The 19,154-nt window shown below is 47.2% G+C and overlaps 1 protein-coding gene across 8 annotated transcripts in view; it reads right to left on the reverse strand.

The window, feature by feature from the left end:
• The window catches only part of sorcs1 (sortilin-related VPS10 domain containing receptor 1), a 117,417-nt gene that overhangs the window by 59,293 nt on the left and 38,970 nt on the right, over nucleotides 1–19,154 (reverse strand). For all 8 annotated transcript variants that reach the window (XR_003670462.1, XR_003670463.1, XM_028402933.1 and 5 more), the window contains exon 2: nucleotides 1,491–1,558. Coding sequence is in view for 6 of the 8 variants with exons in the window: in XM_028402890.1 (XP_028258691.1) it covers nucleotides 1,491–1,558 (68 nt within the window). In the remaining 2 variants the exon portion in view is untranslated. The remainder of the gene's footprint in view (nucleotides 1–1,490; nucleotides 1,559–19,154) is intronic.

Raw genomic sequence — 19,154 nt, forward strand, 5'->3', positions numbered from 1 at the left:
CACATGTCCAAAAGACAGTGGTTCTTTTTCAGGTTTGCAGCTTAAAATAAGCTTGAAAGCAGGGAATTAAACTAAAAGCAGTCTACACAGTGAAAAGTACAGACTTAGAAAATTAATCTGACAAGTACAAAGCTCAGAACACAGGTTTTAAATGTCACATCCAGAGAAGTGTTTCATCTGTGCAGGCAGAAACGGGCCCGGGTTACCTCGACATGCCCTATTATCATGCACTGAGATATATTTGTACTGTCTGTCATCACTGCTAATACTCAGAGTAATTAACTCCTGTAATCAGAATCAGAATCAGGAGTACTTCATTAATCCCAGGGGGGTGCTTTTAACAGTAACAGACTTCTCTTCACATCGTTCATGATTCCTTTCAGAGCAGAGAAGCCGGCGCTGCCACAGCTTCACGTCTGCACCGCTATATCAAACGGAAATCCTACGGATGTTTTCTGCGTGTTTTCTTGCGGGCTTCCCTTCTAACTCTGCCTGACACTCTCTGGTCTCTGGTATCTGCACAGGAATGTCTGTTCAGCAGGTTGTGTAAAGCCTCAGCAACAGCAGCATGAGGACACCCTGCTGTAAAAAGTATAATATTACATATTCTACTTCTTCAGGTTTTACCCTGCTGTCACATGACCAGTCAGTGTGTTCTCATTGGTCCTCTATCCTCACACCTCCATCATGTCTGCAGTCAGAGAGCAGTCAGTGTGTGTCTGTGTGCGTTTGTTTTTACAGGCTCTTGTTGGTGTGAACTCTGTATTTCTGCAGGATTTCAGCTCAGACGTGGATTAAAGGAGTCTGGATGAAATATTTAAAGCTCAGATTAGACTGACGCACTCGTGATGCATTCAAGGAAAAAAGAAAGTTTCAGCTCAGAGGATCAGGAATGAAACGGGTCCAGGGGAGCTGGGTGTGCTGGGTGAAAGCATCTGATCAGGCCGGCAGAGAAACAGGGGTTTAAAGATCAAGCGGCTCTTTACACACATTAGGTGCAGTTTGTGAGACGGCTGTTATAAATAATGTGTTTGACTCCCGGTTATGAAACACAGAGGTTCCTTTGTGTGAGTCCATCCTCACAGTTCATACTGCAACAGTTTTATTTTCATAGTAAAGGAGAATACATTGATAAAGGTAACAGCGGTCCTCTTCTGAGCCACATTCTCCCCTGAAAGGCTCCGTCGTCTGAAATTGCATCAGAATCGACTCAGAAATGAGGCGACGCTACAACAAGGCCGGTGGAGGTAATGTGCTGGATAACACAGCCAGCATTGATTAGTGCTCTGATTGGAGGGATTTATGGCGCCCGCAGACATGGAGACAAACTGAGGACGGCCATGGGACAGATCCTTCTGTGACAGTTCAGACTGTTAGAACCCGTTCTTCCTGCCAGCAGCAGATTAGAAACATCATAAACGCACAGAAACCGGACCCCTCTGACCACTTTACTGAGTCCACCCTGAGCTGGTGTGAGTGTTACAGCTTACCTCCATAATGAGCTCTCAGTCACACTGTTCAGGTTGAAGTCAAAGAGTTTGGTCAGCATCAGGATCACCTGCAAGACAAGACAGACGCTGCGGTCAGAGTCCAGGCCAGTGATGAGCGGGGTGACAGCGGCAGCTGGTCCTTCGACCTCAGACCACCTCATATTGATCTCATGAATCACACAGGGAGGCTCAGTTCTGCAGGTCCAGGGAACAATGTGTGCAACAGTCCTACAAGTCACACATGCCGTGTTTTCAAACACACATCTTTATACTACCATTCATATGAGAACACAAGTTCACACACACACACACAAGACAGACTACAGTGCACTAGCAGCAGGACTACAAACATGACGACAGGCGCTGCTGTAGAAATAATAATCACCAACGATGAGCTGCCTCATTGTTACGGTCTGTTTGTGGATAAAAGCTTAAATTTAAAATGAACTGACATTTTATGTTGTGCTTGTTTTGGTCAACAGGGGGCGCTGGCTGCTCATTACAGCAGCTTAAACATAGACTGTATATAACTAAATGGACGAAGTGTTCGTGGAGTCATCTTCAGGATCAGAGGAGAGTCAGCGGGGGAGGTTCAACTCCACATAGGTCCACAGAAAATGATCCAACTACAGGCCAGAGAGGCTGAGCTGAGCTGGGAGCAGGAACTCATCGTCTCAGTCACGCTCCTAATATTATTAAAAAAGAATATATGACATACATGTACAGGACTATGATCATCGTGTTTCATGCTAAGTCTTAACCCCTGACTTCTGCTGAATTTTGGAAAACTACAACTTCAGAAAACACTTTCACACAAACAAGATTGTTTTGAGTCTGACTGAAGCTAGAGAAATTAGCCACCACTTTGCTAACGGGGTATTGATCTGTTTGATCGTTACTTGCTGCTCTTAGCGTCTTGATTGAGGTTTTAATTTCAGAGCAGCTGGTGTCTGGCTCCAGATTCAACACTTTGCTCTGTGTTTGTGTGATGAATGAAACTCAATTCATTTACACACCGGAGATCCATACAGCCCCCCCACCCCCGTCAGAGCTGTAACCAGGTTTCTTCCATCGCCACTGAACGTGATCCCGTCTAATTGTTTCAAACTCATTACTTAATCATATCAGATTGATTCCAAACGCACGGCACTGTAAACACTCCTCGCTCCGTTCACGCCCTGCAGCTGCACGGGCTGAGGAGGGAAAGTGGGTCAGCCGAAGTCTTGGGGGAGAAACACAGGCAGAAACATCACAATCCGCTCAGAGCGTAAAGAGAAGTAAAGCAGCGCGGAAACTCACAATCTATTTACTCTGTGACTGGAGGTGATGTGGAACTCTGAAGGAGCTGCTGCAGTTTAACTTTACAGCACAGCGCTGCTTCATCCTGCTAACACCGCGTGGGAAACCTCAGGGATGCTCTGTGCTGATTTACCCCGTGAGCCCTGTGCATTATGGGTATTCTACGGGACGGTGGTTTGAGAGATATGAGAGCGTGGGCGATGCAACCGGCTGTATTTGTTCTATATTTCTCAGTTCAATGTACATCTACAAGAACATTAATTGATCCCTTCCTGTCTGAGCATGTTAGCCGATGCTACACGTTAGCCTGCTAGTGTTTACTTCCACATGTCGACACTGGAAATGCTTGTCCTAGCATAGCCCACTGTAAATACTACACTACTTTATGACTGAAAAGTCACAGGCTAAAGGCAGCTAACTTCTGTGGGGACTAAAGGAATCCAAAGCTAGCTAACAATTCCAGCCAAAAGGCTGTTTGTGCTAACTGACTCACAACATCTCTGCTGTTCCCACAGAGGCCTGAGCTAAAGCTGCAGCCTTAAAGGTCGGGTTGTTAAATTAGTGTAACCTCTTTACAATCCGATAGCAACCGATTAGTTTGGCAGTTTCGCATTAAAACGAAGAATATGAATCATCTGTGGAAGCTATAAAACATAAAAACATCAGCCAATCCTCCAGGTGGACCCTGCACGGAGTATTGGCTGGTTGTCACTCTCTTCCTGCTCTGCGCGCACCAGAGAGGTACGTGCATGATGGCCGAAGTCACAGACCGCAGCTCGTCTTCAGGTGATGCGCGTCCATGTGATTGGAGGCGTGGCTTCGGGGTGAGCTCTGAGAGAAAGGGGCGTGTGTTTACTTTCAAATCTGGCTGACTCTCACTGAGTTAAACCTACCCTACCTTTAACATCAGCACCAGACTCTGCTCTGCGTCCCCGTCAACACAGAGCCAGAGCTCAGACCTTCAGTCATCAGGACAGACAGTCACACAGATGATTGGTGAACCAACACAGACGTCAGCAGAGCTAAGTCTTCCTGGTTGCTTCTGATTGGATGAACACGTTAACATGCAGCCTGTCTGCTCTCTGGATTTTAACCTGACCAACATGCAGCTTGCAACTCTTTGGCCTTTCATAAGGTGCTGGACTCTAATTTACACACAGAAGCAGAGCTGTGAAAGTTATGCTAATGAGCTGATGAGCTAATGAGCTAATGAGCAAATGAGCCTCGTCTCATGGTGTTAAACGTACACACTAACTGGCAGCAATGTAACCAGTGGATGTGGGAAGTGAAACGAACAGCTCGGCTCAGTGCAGCTTCCACTTGTTGCCTCTCGGTCACGCCCTGCTGCACACGGTTTCCATCAGCCGCCTCTGACACCTCGGCTGGACGCTGCTCGGGCAGCCACTCGATGACTTGTGTGACTTTGTGAAACAGTTCCACCAGCATGTGGTTCCTGTGAGTACAAGCAGAACAGATGCACCTTGGGTAGTGGAATTACATCGCAAGGTTGGGGCTCCTGTGATCAGGTTTATTAAGTATGCGGCAACATCTGCACAAAGCGCGCTGCACCCGGCCGACCCGCGGCTGGCGTGGAGGAGGTGCTGCAGAAAAAAATCACCAGCAGGACGACGACGACGACGACCGGCAGAAAAAAAGGGCAGTGATGAAGAGCGGCTCAGGAAGGAGCTGGGCGGAGAATCAGCCCGGGGAATGAATAACCTTAAACGTCCGGACTGGACCTGTGCATGCTAATGACCGAGCGAGTCCATTTAGCTGCCCAGCTGGAGGCTGCATTCACACCACACAGCTTCTCTATTCCTCACTTTCTTTCCTTATTTCTTCCTCCTGTCACACACCAACACGGTTTTCATCTGTGTGTGTGTGAGGGAGAGAGAGAGGGGTGAAGGTGAGGGTAAAGGTGTCCTTACGCTTTTAACATCTATGCTGTGTTTGTGTGTGTTCGGGGAAGGTGGGAGAGCCGTTAAGCTTTTACAACTCTGAGTCGTCCCTCATGGCAGCTCTCTGTGTGTGTGTGTGTGTGAGCGCCCTCTGGATAAAGTCCTCTAAAAGGCCGAGGTAGCAGCGCGGTGACTTGGCGTGGTTGGCTGAAGGGCATGGTGCGTGCGGGCCCTTCTGTCTGCCACATATGGAGCCTGCGTGGGCAGTCATCAGCGAGCGGCCTGTCAGATGGGCTCCCACTGGAAAGTGCATATGCTCCATCACTGACCATGCCAATTAAGCCTGTGGGCCTCTCCTACTGTAAATACTCCATCAGAAGGAGCCTGTGGACGGGCTGACAGTTTGGAGATGTGCAGGGGAGCGTGGAGGCATCAGTCGGGCTGCTGCCGGTCCAGCTCCAGAATCGGGATGATTAAGAGACGCTCGCTGGAACACGGCGCGCTCCCTTCGCACTGCACTCTGCAGAGTCTTCTGTTTTCATATGGCAGCTGCAGTGAGATGAATATTCTGGGAGCAATGCTCGGAATGATGAAACGTTTGCTGCTACAGTGTCAAAATAAGTCAGAACCAGTGACTGGGGGATGAAGCAGTGCATGTACAGCACACACACACAACCCCAGATAACAAGGCAAACACAGAGCAGCACCGCTGCCTGGCTGCAGACTGGACCTCAGGCCATCACAGACAGGAACAGCATTCAGTAAGCATCATTATTTACTGAACTGTGAAGTTTCAATGTTTCAATGTTTAAATGACGCCACAACATGGACCAATCAGCACCCACAGAGCCTGCTGTGATCATCAGCAGCTGTCAGAGCACTGCACGGGTGGATCTGAGGGAACAGAACCAGAGGAAGGCTGGGGGGGTGACATGTAGCTAGTTAGACAAACACTAACTCCTTAACCTACAGGAACCAACCACAGCAGTCTCAGTCAGGAGGCAACACACAAGCACACAAACTGCTGTAAACACCACCCAGCAGGGTGGAGATATGAGATTAGAAAGAACTGCAGTTCCTTTAGTGTCCTCTAGAGGGCTGGCTCCAGCACCGAGCCCACACACCCCCATGTTAAACCAGACTTCCTTCATATTTATTTACAGTCTGAGGAGACAACTACAGGTGTTCGTAGTTTAACCCTTTCAGCAGTCATGTTTAACCCTCAGGCCATCCATCAGGTCTTTGAAACAACTGCTGGCGCCCTCCTGTGGTGGCAGCAGAAGGGAACATCCACCCATCCATCATTCATTAACCCGCTCTGTCCTGCAGGGGTGCAGGGACACAGGGGGCTGGAGCCTGGAGGTCTGAGGGGAACATGATTGTATTAAACAACAATCTGAAGCTAAGCGCAGGTTCTACAGTGTCTGAATAACTCTGTTTGTTCTTCTCGTGCTTCGTTATTTGTTGGTCTTGGTATTTGAGTAGACCGGGCACAAAAAAAAGTGACAAATATATAAATATATAAAAAAATGTATTCTATATTATTGATAAATATATAAGAAATATAGTAGATTTCCGTGCAAATTTAACCTTAAATGTTCACACTTTATATAAAGATAACTAAGAACTGTACAGAATATTCAGTAAATTTACCCCAGAGTGTAGTAAATGCAAAAACATTTCCCACATGCAGTAAAAAAAATCTAGTTATTTAGTAAATGAAACTCAGATTTATTTAAATATGTTGTAAATATGAATTAAATTGCTCTGAAACTCAGTAAAATCTAACATACTTTATATAACGTACTTACTCAACTTATTTTAATGAAACTTAAGATAATGAAAATCTCCTCGTTATGCTACGTGTCGCTTTGTTGCCTTTATGCTGATGTTATCGTCTCATGTTGCTCTCAGTATGAATTTTAAAGCCTCGTCTTTCGTCCTTGTGAGAGTCACAGATTTGCTAACGCTAGCAGCTAACAGTGATGGAAACGGCTTCACTTTAATGCAGCATCACAGCCGCCTTCCAGACGCTGTCTGTTATTATTCCGAGCCGACCTCCTGCTCCGAGCCCACGAAATGTTTGAAACAAAAACACAAATTAGGAATTCATCCTGAGTCGTCCTTGCTTTTTTTTTCTACTTTCTATTTCAGACAGTAATGACACCATCAAAAATCAGATTTATCTCCTTCCGCAGCGCCTCGTTTCTGCAGTGGACGCGGCTCTGAAGGATAAAGAGCACAGTTCAAAGAAAACACTCGGATCTGAGCTTCCAAATGTACAAAGAAAAAAAGTGCAGCCGTATTAGTCATGCAAAGGGAAGCCGGCTCGAGGTGAGGATCAGTGACGACTGTGTCTGTGCAAAGCTTTAGGTGTTTAAAATATCTCCCCATTATTTCTTTTTAATCAAAAGTGTGCGGCGCTTCCAGCAGACGCCGTTATCTCCTGTATGTGCTCGGTAATTGTCCTTGGATGGAGGAGAGAGAGTATCACCATGGATCAGAATTCACAAACATGCATATACAAACAACTATTACCATTTCCTGGGGTGCAGGAGAGGCAGGGTAAACAAATATGAAATGCAGAGTATTAGCACACATTCTGAAGCTCTGGAATATGCAGAGTTCACGCTCTGCGGGCATCTGTGTTTGTTTCATTTCTGTAATCACGTGAGAGCAGATTCTCCAGGGGACAGATCTCTGAGCTGCTTTATTACTGCACACAGCATTTAATGAAAGTGGTTCATCCACAAGTTCATTCTGCAACAAAGAGGCAGACACACAGACACACACACACAGACACACACAGACACACAGACAGAGACACACAGACACACACACAGAGACACACACACACAGACACACAGACAGAGACACACACAGACACACACACACAGACACACACAGACACACAGACAGAGACACACACAGACACACACACAGACACAGACAGAGACACACACAGACACACACACAGACAGAGACACACACAGACACACACACACACAGACACACAGACAGAGACACACACAGACACACACACAGACACAGACAGACACACACAGACACACACACACACAGACACACACACAGACACAGACAGAGACACACACAGACACACACACACACAGAGACACACACACAGAGACACACAGACAGACACACACAGACACACACACACACAGAGACACACACACAGAGACACACAGACAGACACACACACACAGACACACACACACACAGAGACACACACACAGAGACACACAGACAGACACACACACACACAGACACACACAGACACACACACAGACACAGAGACACAGACACACACAGAGACACACAGACAGAGACACACAGACACACACACACACAGAGACACACAAAGACACACAGACACAGACACACACAGACACACACACACAAAGACACACAGACACAGAGACACACAGACAGAGACACAAACACACAGAGACACACACAGAGACAGAGAGACACACACACAGACACACACACACAAAGACACAGACACAGAGACACACAGACACAGAGACACACACAGAGACAGACACACACACAGACACACACACACACACACACACACACACAGAGACACACACACAGACACACACACAGACACACAGAGACACACACACAGACACACACACACAGACACACAGACACACACAGACACACACACAGACACACACAGACACACACACACACAGACACACACACACACACACACAGAGACACACAGACACACACAGACACACACACAGACACACAGAGACACACACACAGACACACAGAGACACACAGACACACACACACACAGACACACACAGATGTAAACATGCTTCACCTGCAGACTCCGGCTCTCAGGGGATCGCTCCTCTCTGTGGATTAACTTGTCACATCTTCCTTTTGGAAAACGCTCCACTTGTGCCTGTCGCTAATATCAAAGTCGTGTTCTGCAGCTACTTGAATCTAAACATAATATTTCTTCATCAGAATCAGAACTGATCCGGGTCTGTGTGAGCGTGGGGCCCACAGAGGGAGCATACAGGAGTCCTGTGCTGATCAGTGAGTGATCTGCGGCCTGGTGTAGCTGCCCTCTCTCTCGGTCCTAATTACACACAGATGCAGCACAACAGTTACATTATGCCTTCAAATGATGATTTCCCTCCGTGAGATAACAGAAAACACACTCTTCTATTTTCAATTCCACTGGAGCATTATTTTAGGTTTGCAGGGACGCTGCTGGAATACAGAGGAGCTCTGCTGACTGACACTCAGACTGCTGTCAGCGCTGGAATCAGGCTGATCTCACTGCTTCACTCCCAGACCCTCACCCTGCTCATTGGAAGAGCTGCTATTAGTAATTTGTAAACCTGTGTTTTTATTTCCGGGACACATCCGGCTGTCCAGATGTACCGTCAGGTCATATTGTATGTATCTGTCCATAAACAAGTGCCATTCAAACATGCAGTAAATGTCCTTTCAGCTGTCTGCTCACTAAAGATTAGATACAAAATGCTGAACACTGAATATTGACACACTTCAAATAAGTCAGCAACATTCTGTGACTGTAGGAGCTCGGAGAAAATAAGGAAAACGACCTTCCTGAGTGAGTACGCTCCGAGTGAAGCTGTGTACAGATTAATGTCATTAAACCTGACGTATTTTCATAAATTCATTCCTCACCAACACTCAGACCGTCAGAACGGTCAGGTTGTAAAGGGTTAAATATTTCCTCCCCAACCTGCAGATGTCTTCCTGATTCTGAATGATTCTGAACGATTTTGAATGATGGAAGGCTGCAGTCTACCTCCCACTGTCTGAGCATCCGGGCCCACAGGGGGCGCTCTGCAGACAATGCAGGGTTAAAACTACAATTCGGGTCAGTTTACAAATAAAACAATATAGGATATTTTTTACTTGTACTTTACAATTTAAAATATTTACAAAAAATGTAAATTAATACAAAAAATGTTTTAATTTAAAACTTAAGTTATATTGAAACTCCATATTTGCTACTTTAACTTGGAGAAAAACTGGATATTTCTGACATTAAATGCAGAACCAGTGTGGAGTGTGAGTCCACCAGATGAAAGCGGAGCTCTGAGAGCAGACTGCACGAAGGGAGGACTGTCCATGCACACACATGCTCAGCAGCCAGACCCAGCGTGTCCCTTCCATCCATCGCTCCTCTCCTGTTCCATCCATCGCTCCCCTGTATGTGAGAGTAAGAACAGACTCTGGAAGCTGAAAGGACTCGACCTGATTTCCTGCCTCTCTGCAGCGCGTCGCATTAAGACTCCAGATTCTTCTGTATAACAGCGCTCGGGGACAAATTCATGTGTCTCTGCAGCGCGGCACCGCCTTCAGCACTTCTCACAAACTTCCCACAGAGAGTGAAGCGAGCGACACACGAAGCCATGTTTCATTTCATGTATTAGTGCATATGAGAAGCGTCCAATCACAGGCTCAGCTACATGAATACGAGTGATTAAAATACATGTTTGTCAGATGACTAGAGGAGGAGGAGGAGGAGGAGGAGGAGGACGTCTTCCTCTGTGCTGATGTCACAGCTTTTCATTCAGAGCAGGGCCTGACGCTCCGTCTGTTATCAGCTCCACCAGTGTCCATGAACGTCTCTTCAATAACTGTGTCAAGTGTTATCTGTCCGTATGACAAAGTGCTAAACTCTGATTTATTGTCTGAATATACGTGCATATCAGGCACAGCGCTCCTCAGCGCACACAAACACACACACACACACACAGACACAGGCACTGACAGTCTGCTATCAGAGGTTAGCCTCGCTGTGATGCCTCTGATTGGCTGTTTGGAGCAGCAACCAGCCCAGTGCATTCTGGGAGCTGGAGACTGAACCAGCCCAGGCCTGTGGTGCTGGTTTCTCGGCTCCTGCAGCACCGAGCATGTTTTCTGCTGACGTCCAGGATTCCTAGCGGCGGTGTGGGACTTTAAACCAGAGGAATCTTGTAGATGAATAATTCAGATTAGCAGGGGTCGGCTAATTGTTTAATAAAGGGATCTACAAGAAGATGAAAACGCTGCGATAACTGAGGAAGAGAAGGAGTGTGTAAACTTTGTCAAAGAGAATTAGAGCTCATTGATTTTGCTTAATTTCATCCAGCTCTGGCCGCTGAGGGGTCGGTAGTGGGTTCTGTAGCCCAAGGCGATGCAAGATTAAAAGGAGCCCCCTTAGGATCTGCCTGGAGAGCCAAGCGATGCTGGTAACTAACAAGCTCTTATGTTTCCTTCCATCTCTCCCTTTGTTCACATTAGTCTGAATTAAAGACTCCCAGCTCTCATCATTTGCATTTGATTAAAGGTGATTAGATAAAAAGTGGCTCACCTTACCGCCGCTGCGGCTTAATCAACACAGACAACAACGCCGAGCCGGCGCTGACCCTCTTCTGTTGTTTGTCTGCTGTACCATCAAAGCACCCCCCCTGTTATACATCGCCTTCATTTGTAAAGTGAACATCAGATGAGGATAAGACAGAACGCGGCGTGTTCAGGCGCCGTACAGGAATGTAAATTGTAATCACGCTGGTCGTGACCTTGTCTCAATGCCGCGGTAATGAGAAGATCAAGCAGCATCCCCTGGGAACGGGCCCTTTTCCACATGTGCACTGACAGTTCCAGTTAATCTGCAGCAGTGTACAGTAGCTGCTGGGGCCTGTTGGGAAGGTCAAAACCAACCTGTCAGTCTGGCTCCTCATGATACCAGTCCTGACCAAGAATTCAACCTGGCCCGCACAGGAAGTCATTCAAGGCCGGCCTGTGGAGCCAGCCACGGCCTTGGCTGCATACACCAGCCGAGGCAGGAGGCATGCTGGCTGCACTAATACAGGAATAAATCCAAGGACAAATGAGCGGGTTTGGCAGCTCGGAGAGGGAAGGAGAGGCAGGCGGATCAGAGGAAGGAGTCCTTTCTCCCTCTGAGTATCAGCCTCCAACCACAGGATGCATTTACAGTGAGAAGGATGGAGCTGAGCAGCTGCCATTAGCTGGGGGTTAATGTGGAAGACACAGGTTCCCAGGATCAATGCAGATCTGCTGTGGAGGCCTTCGCTGGAAACCTCAGGTCAATACGGCCCTCGACAGAAAACGGATTCACCTCCAAACCCTCAGAACATGTACAGAAAGATGGATCACACACAAAGTAAGACATTAACTATCTTATCTCCCCCAGTCAGGTGTCACACAGGTTTCTGAGGAGGTGGAGTGTGAATGGAGCTGATGTGCATGTGCATGATCATATCCATCCATCGTCAGAACCCGTTTTGTCCCGGGGGGTGGACCTATCCCACCTATCTACGGGTCAGAGGTGGGGCCCACCAGTCCATCACAAGGCAACATACACAAACAACCATTCACACACACACTCACACCTACGGGCAATGTAGAGTCACCAGGTAACAAGTTTAGAATGTGGGAGGAAGCCGGAGGAAGCTCACACACTCCACTCAGAAAAGCTCCACTCAGAGTCAAACCTCCTCACTGATGGTGTTAACCCCTGCACCACCACGCCGGCCTCTGTGCGAGTTCATGATGTAGAAACGTTTATCATTAATGAGATTCTTTTTAATAGAGACCATAACAGTTCATGTACCAGACTGTAAACATGTTTGTCCTGTCAGGTTTTAACATAGAGTCTGTGAGGGCTGACCCACCTTTGAGCCTCTAGTGGACACTGAAGGAATTGCAGGTTTTGGCACCACAAATTAGCTAGCAGCAGTTAGCATGTCTGAAGAAGGATTATTGTCACATTATTGACTCTGATTGGACAGAACTGACAGCACTTCCTGACTGGACTCTGATTGGACAGAACTGACAGCACTTCCTGACTGGACTCTGATTGGACAGAACTGACAGCACTTCCTGACTGGACTCTGATTGGACAGAGCTGACAGTACTTCCTGACTGGACTCTGATTGGTCAGAACTGACGAACACATGGACTGAATTGTGGGAGTTTGTAGCTTGACAAGCATCCAGCTGCCTTGTTTCACCTGCATGTCCACAGGCTCAACACGCTCAGAATTCTTGGAAAAAAGGATGCAAATAATATGAGCCCATTAGATCAATCCATCACTGTAACGTCACAACAGAAAGCAGCAGCTGTCTGACTGGATGGATGCACGCTGTGTCTGGGTGCCTTCGGCATCACAGGGCTGGATGGGCTGGACACAAACACACAAACAAAAGGCAAATTCCTATTAAAAAGTGTCTCTAAGCAAATGGAATGTGCTGAGCGCTGAGTGTGATTGATCGCTGACCTGCTTCTGCCAGCCACTTTATGGGTTTTAATGGCATTCCTAACACCATCCAATTACTTACTCTGGTATCATTTCAGCTGGTCGCCATTGGAAGTTTCTCACTGGACCTTTTCCAAGTCAATGCATAAATTAATAAGCCTGTGAGAGGGGTGTGGAGTCTGTTGCAGAGCAGCGAACTCTAAATACAGCTCTGCCATGGAGCGCCATAAACCGCAGAGTTATTGGTGAACCATAACTTCCCTCTGTGTTATCGGTATTTACTGCTTACTGTGGCTGCAAAACAAAAGCTCACCTCTGCTCAGTGAGGGAAGATCTCTGTGGTCAGCTAAAACCTGCAGAGCCCTCAGGGGGCCGAGCCTCTGACGGGGGTATAAGTAGCTCTAAGAGTTTTTATCAATAATGACTTATTGACCGGCTCTGAGATCCACAATAACCTCCTAACCACCATCTGAATGTGGTGATAAAGTGGGACGACTGTTTTCAGTTGTAAAAATGTGAGTGCTGCAGTGTAGCTAGATCTGAAGCTGATGATTCCATCATTGATTGATTGTCCATGATTAATCAATCAGTGTATTCTGATGTTGATTGGACCAACAGTGGAGCTTGATCGATGATTGTTGCAGCTTTAGAGCAGATAATGAGGAAAGCTCAGAGAAAGGATCTCCACAGACTGATGTGGAAGAACTCAAGGCCACCTGACCTCTGACCTCATCACCCTTCATCAGACTTTACCGATGTCTAACGGGCTGGACAGGAAGCAGAAACATGGAGGCTGGCTGTCCACCATTTATTATCTATCATCTATTGATGGCTGCTGAGGTGGGACTCGTCACCATGGCAGCCAAAAAGTGGTGCAGAGGGAGTGATAAATTCAGCTTTGTAAAACTTCAGTGAGGACAAACGTTTGTCTGGACGCCTGGTCGTTGTGTTTGTGTGCTGTCAGCTTCAGGTCGGACTCGGTGAAATGAAACGTATCCCGACAAAGTGAATCTGTGAAAAAGGTCACTGCCTAATTTGTCAAACAGTTGGGAGCAGATTGATCTGTGGGTTCTGACAATCCTCGGCTAAATCTGCACATTTCTGCTGAGTAAATGACATTTCCCGATCTCAGGCTTGGCTGCAGAAATATGAATGGACCAGGCTCTATTGTGCCTCAGCCTCGGTGTATTCAGGGAAATGTAATTACTGCTGTGGATCCAGGAGATACTGTGATTAGCAAAGGACGTAGGAGCGCCTGCAGGAGCGCAGGCCCGGCTCACCCTTACACTGTGTTTGCCTTCTCAGCACTTACATGTAATTCACCTGATCAGTCTCACGGACCACATATTTACCTTCTGTGATTAAGAACTGGCCCACCGCTGGACGAGGTCTTTGCTGCTCATGAGAGCGCGCTCGGATTTTTGGATTTCTAAGTGACAATGAGCGGGAACGTACTGCAAACATGTATAATGACCCACTCAGAGCCCCGATCATCACACTTCCCAGGTCAGTCCTAAACGCCATCCCTGTCTCACTCTCAGCTTTAAAAAAACCAGGAAGTGAAGCTCACATGTAGCCGAGCGTCTCCTCCTGTCAGGCTGACACACTGAGGGAGGCCGAGGTCCAGCTGAGTGTCCCCGACACCGCTCACATCACCTGAAGCAACGGCTGGAAGAGCCAGCTTCAAAACACACGGACGTCCCGAGGCCCCCTCATTTGGAGACCGCAGCGGCCCTCAGAACAATCACCGTGGCTGCAGCTCGCACGGAGGCCTGATGCCAAACATCAGTGTAAACGACGGCCCGTGCTGCTGCTGCTGCTGCTGGATCCCTGTTTAACAGAGGAAACAGACCCGCCTCCACACAGAGAGACACCACAGACCTCCATCCTTCACCACACACACACTGCAGTCCTCCCTGAGCCCGCAGCACGCAGCCGAACGCACACTGAACTCAGACCACAACAGTCCAGACCTGGTACCCCCGTTAGATTTGATAGAAACAGATTTGATCACATTTATCATATAAAAATATTATATATATAATATATGAGACTTAGTTTTTGGATTTTAATGTTCAGTAAAAATATACTCTGAAAACTGAAAACATCATAAAGACAAACCTGCGTCATGTCTCTGAGGCTCTCAGCAGCTCACCGTTAAGGAGCATGATTGGCAGGACAGGCCAGGTAATAATATCATCAATCATCTATTTTCCTGCTCTGCTTCCTCTCAATAACAACAATAACAACTAAATTCCAACAGAGAGCATCATCCCTGACAACAGCCTGAGAGACGTCAGACTTCTGTTGATGTGTTTGATCCACATCAGAGTCAGCAACATTTAAAAAAAGCACAACTGACAGCAGAGACAGACAAAGACAGACCAAGGATGGAGACAGAGGACAATGGAGGAAAGGACAGAGGACATATAGCTCACGCAGCACTGATTCTGTCCAGCTGGTCAGAAAGTAGTGCTGCGTATAAACACTGTTTTGTCAGTTATTGGAGTGATTAAATCTAATCAGATAAAAAATGACACAATTAATTGATGGCTCCTACTTATCAGTATCAGATTTTAAATTTAGCCTGAGCTTGTTTTAAGCATGCTCTCACAAAATAATCATTACTTAGCTGTTAGCTAACATAAGCAGCATAGAAGGTAAACCTGTGTGACTGAGCTGCACGCAGCAGTTAGCACCTTGTTAGCTAGCAGGTTGTTAGCTGGCTGTGTACAGCATCATCACCAACATAAACATGGCGTCCCTGCAGCTAACAGCTGATTCTGATGTTGATTTTTATTATTTGTCATCAAATATGGCCATCTTGCACCGATGACATCATTTGTCTGAGCGGTAGGCGCGGCGGTCGATATAAAACTGAAGGCTCAGGATCGAGCCTGAACCAGCTGAGATGCAAACGATGAACAGACGCCTCTGTGAGATCAGGACGGCTGCTGGCCGTGTCACCGATAATTAAGCCAATCAGAGCAGCCCGGCTGCTGTTTGGTTCAGACCAGCAGAAGAATCTTTCACAGCATCAAAAACAATCTGTGAACATATTCAAGCAAATGAGTCCAATTAGTCTCATTACTGGGTCCAATTAGAGGAACTAAGTGATGTCATGTAATTGTGGACCTCTCAAGCTGTCTGATGTTCAGAGCTGATCTGATCGTGGCGGATTCAGCCTCTGTGAGGAGCTCTGAGGCTCGGCTGGTTTCTCTGCCTTCCCTTCAGGTTTTCTGGGGAGCGACAGCAGCTCCTCGGCTCATTCTACCTTCATGTTAGGCCTATCTGTGCCCATCCTCCCTCCTTAACCCGCCCGGCTCCTTACTGCAGCCACAGCACATCTGTAAACGTGTGTGAAATCCACGGCAGCAGACGGCGCTCTGATAGTGGAGTTGTTTCACTGCATAGATCTCATTACTTAAAATCCTCAGCTCTGAAACAGAAGGTCAGGGATCAGCAGATCCTCTCTTCTGGCCGGGCTTATGATTCCATTCTGATGCAATTTTCCCTCCAATTCCCTGATTATCACACTCCTGCCGCCAATTTGATATTTCATCTGTCCAAGTTCAGACACATTCACTCTGCTTCAATTTTCACCAAAGCGGCGACACGGCCGCCGATCCAAAAGCAGTTATAGCTCTCTGTGGTTTTTTCCCAATGATGGCAGAGACACACACACACAGTCACACACAGACACACACACCCACAGACACACACACACACACACACAAAAAGACTCACAAACACAGAAACACAGACACACACAGACACACACACACACACAAAGAAAGAGATCCAGCAGACTTTCATCCACATCATTTAAAAATCCTCCAAAAATAAAACAGGGTTCTGACCAGCCGTCACAGATGTCTGTAACTCCACTGACCTGCAGATTTCCTACACCTTTTATTTTTGGAATATCAAAAACTTTTCTTTTGTCCTGGTGTCTCTCTTTCTAGCTGCACGAAGAGGAGCCACGATTGTGCTGCTCCCACAGAGGAGCAGAGAACAATGAGCCCACTGAACATGTGACAGCAGCTGTATAAGAAGTTTAGTCGTCCAAAGTGAGGGATTAACTGACCAAACCTTTCATCCATAAAGCCAGAGTGACCCAGCGTGGCTAAAAATAACAAGGACTTCAGGTCACAGGCTTTCTGGAATGGAGCCACTGTGCTGCTGTCACTTCTCACCAAACCAGGTGAATTTCACTCCGAGCACAGAAGAAAACACGCACACATGGTCGCCCGCACAAATCTAATGCAAATCCTGGAAGACGTTCCAGCAATCCCATAATTTCATCACAAAGCCAGCATCAGATGATGCATAATTATGCGTCTCCGAGGTGAAAAATGTCCCGGCAGCGAGACAAACAGGTGGCGAATCTGATTATGGCGGTGTCGAGGCAGAGGGGCATCTTTATAAGCCGCCAGGCTCTCTGAGGTGATTTATAATGGACAAAATGAGGAATGGGAATCCACCGCTGAAGGATCATCCTGAGGGCAAGGGCCGGGACACACGGTGGACTAGCTTAGCATAGGTTAGCAGAGACTGTTCTAGAGTTTGTTTTTGTTCCTGCAGAAAACGAACGGTTAACACCGCTCTGAACACACACATCGTTAGCGCTGCCTCAGAGCTGCATCCTACATGAACACAGCTTAGTTATTCCACAGCCTGATTCTCCCAGGGAGAACCGAAAGAATACAGGGGTGAATAATGTCCCGACTCTCCTTATCAGAGGCTGACACGCCAGCTGACAGAGCTTTACCATAAGAAGCTGCAGTGTGGAGCTGTTACTGTCAGCAAGACCAAGACTGCACACAACACGAGCTAAAGACAAAGAGCAGAGAGCAGCGTGGCACCGGAACACTCACACCTGTTCTACTGATACACAAACTCTAATCAGCCTATCAGAAGACAGCAGAGTAGGGATGTCCCGATCCGATCACGTGATCGGAAATCGGGCCCGATTACGTGATTTCAGACTCGATCGGAATCGGACATTACCTCCCGATCAGGACTCAAATATATTTATTAGGACTCTCAAAGTTAACGCCTTCTGTGCAGGGTGGCTCTGTGTCCTGTAGTGTAGGGTCCTGGTGCATGTGTGGAATCTCCTAGCATGGCGCTCTACACACACACACACGTTTTGCCAGGACCGGATCGGGACTCGGTATCGGCAGATACTCAAAATCAAATGACTCGGACTCGGGCAAAAAAACCTGATCGGGACATCCCTAGCAGAGAGTGACCAGTGAGCATTTTAGGGACACTTTGGGCCTCTTAGTACCAACCGAGGGGCCCTAAAGCCCAAGAAGCAGCACATAAAATGACTTATCATCGGATATCATCGGTACAGATCATCGGGGTGCAACACAAGTGATTCTGCAGCTTGAACTCCAGCCTCCATGCCTTCAGCATGCAGCTGTGGATGAGGTGGAACAGTCACATCATGGACACACAGATGCTAACATGTTAATATGAAGCTGCTTGTTATCATGGAAGCCATAATCTGTTCGTTGGATGTTTTCAGATTTATAGTCTTCAAAGTACGAACTGAACTGAACTGAACTATCTAAGGTGCTGCCCTCTTGGCCAGGCCCTTCTTTGATCTCAATGAGAACTAACCTGGTTAAATAAATAAATAAATAAATAAATGCGGGCAGGTACCATAAAGGTGGACCTATTAAAGCAGGCCCTGCATGAAGTGCTGCTAACATGCTCTGAGCTCACAGAATAAAAACACATTTCCTGACCACACAGGCTGCTTCCATTACTGCATCAGGCGAACAGGCTCTAACAGCCTGTACCAGGAAGCGTTTGGGAAAATGTGGGGCATTAATAGATGCACCTCCCCACCATTTCAGAGCCATCCAGAAAAAAAAAAAAAACTAAAAGGAAGCCTTTTCCCCAGCGTGCGCTGGGCGAGACAAGTCTAGGAGTGGTGCCAGGCGCTTGCAAATAGGCCTCAGTACTGATCCTTTAAGCTGCTATCAGCACAAATACAACAGAAAGCCTCTGCTTTACATTTTCATTGATTGAGGATTAACTTTTCTTCTGATTAAAAACCCCCTTTAAAGACGGCGGCCTCAGTGCGCCCATTAGCCGCTGTCTTGCCACCGGTGGCCTACATTATGGTCAGCAAATCCACGAACGCTTCACGTCCGACGCCGC

This window comes from Parambassis ranga, chromosome 1, assembly GCF_900634625.1.
Source record: "Parambassis ranga chromosome 1, fParRan2.1, whole genome shotgun sequence".
Taxonomy (NCBI): Eukaryota; Metazoa; Chordata; class Actinopteri; family Ambassidae; genus Parambassis; species Parambassis ranga.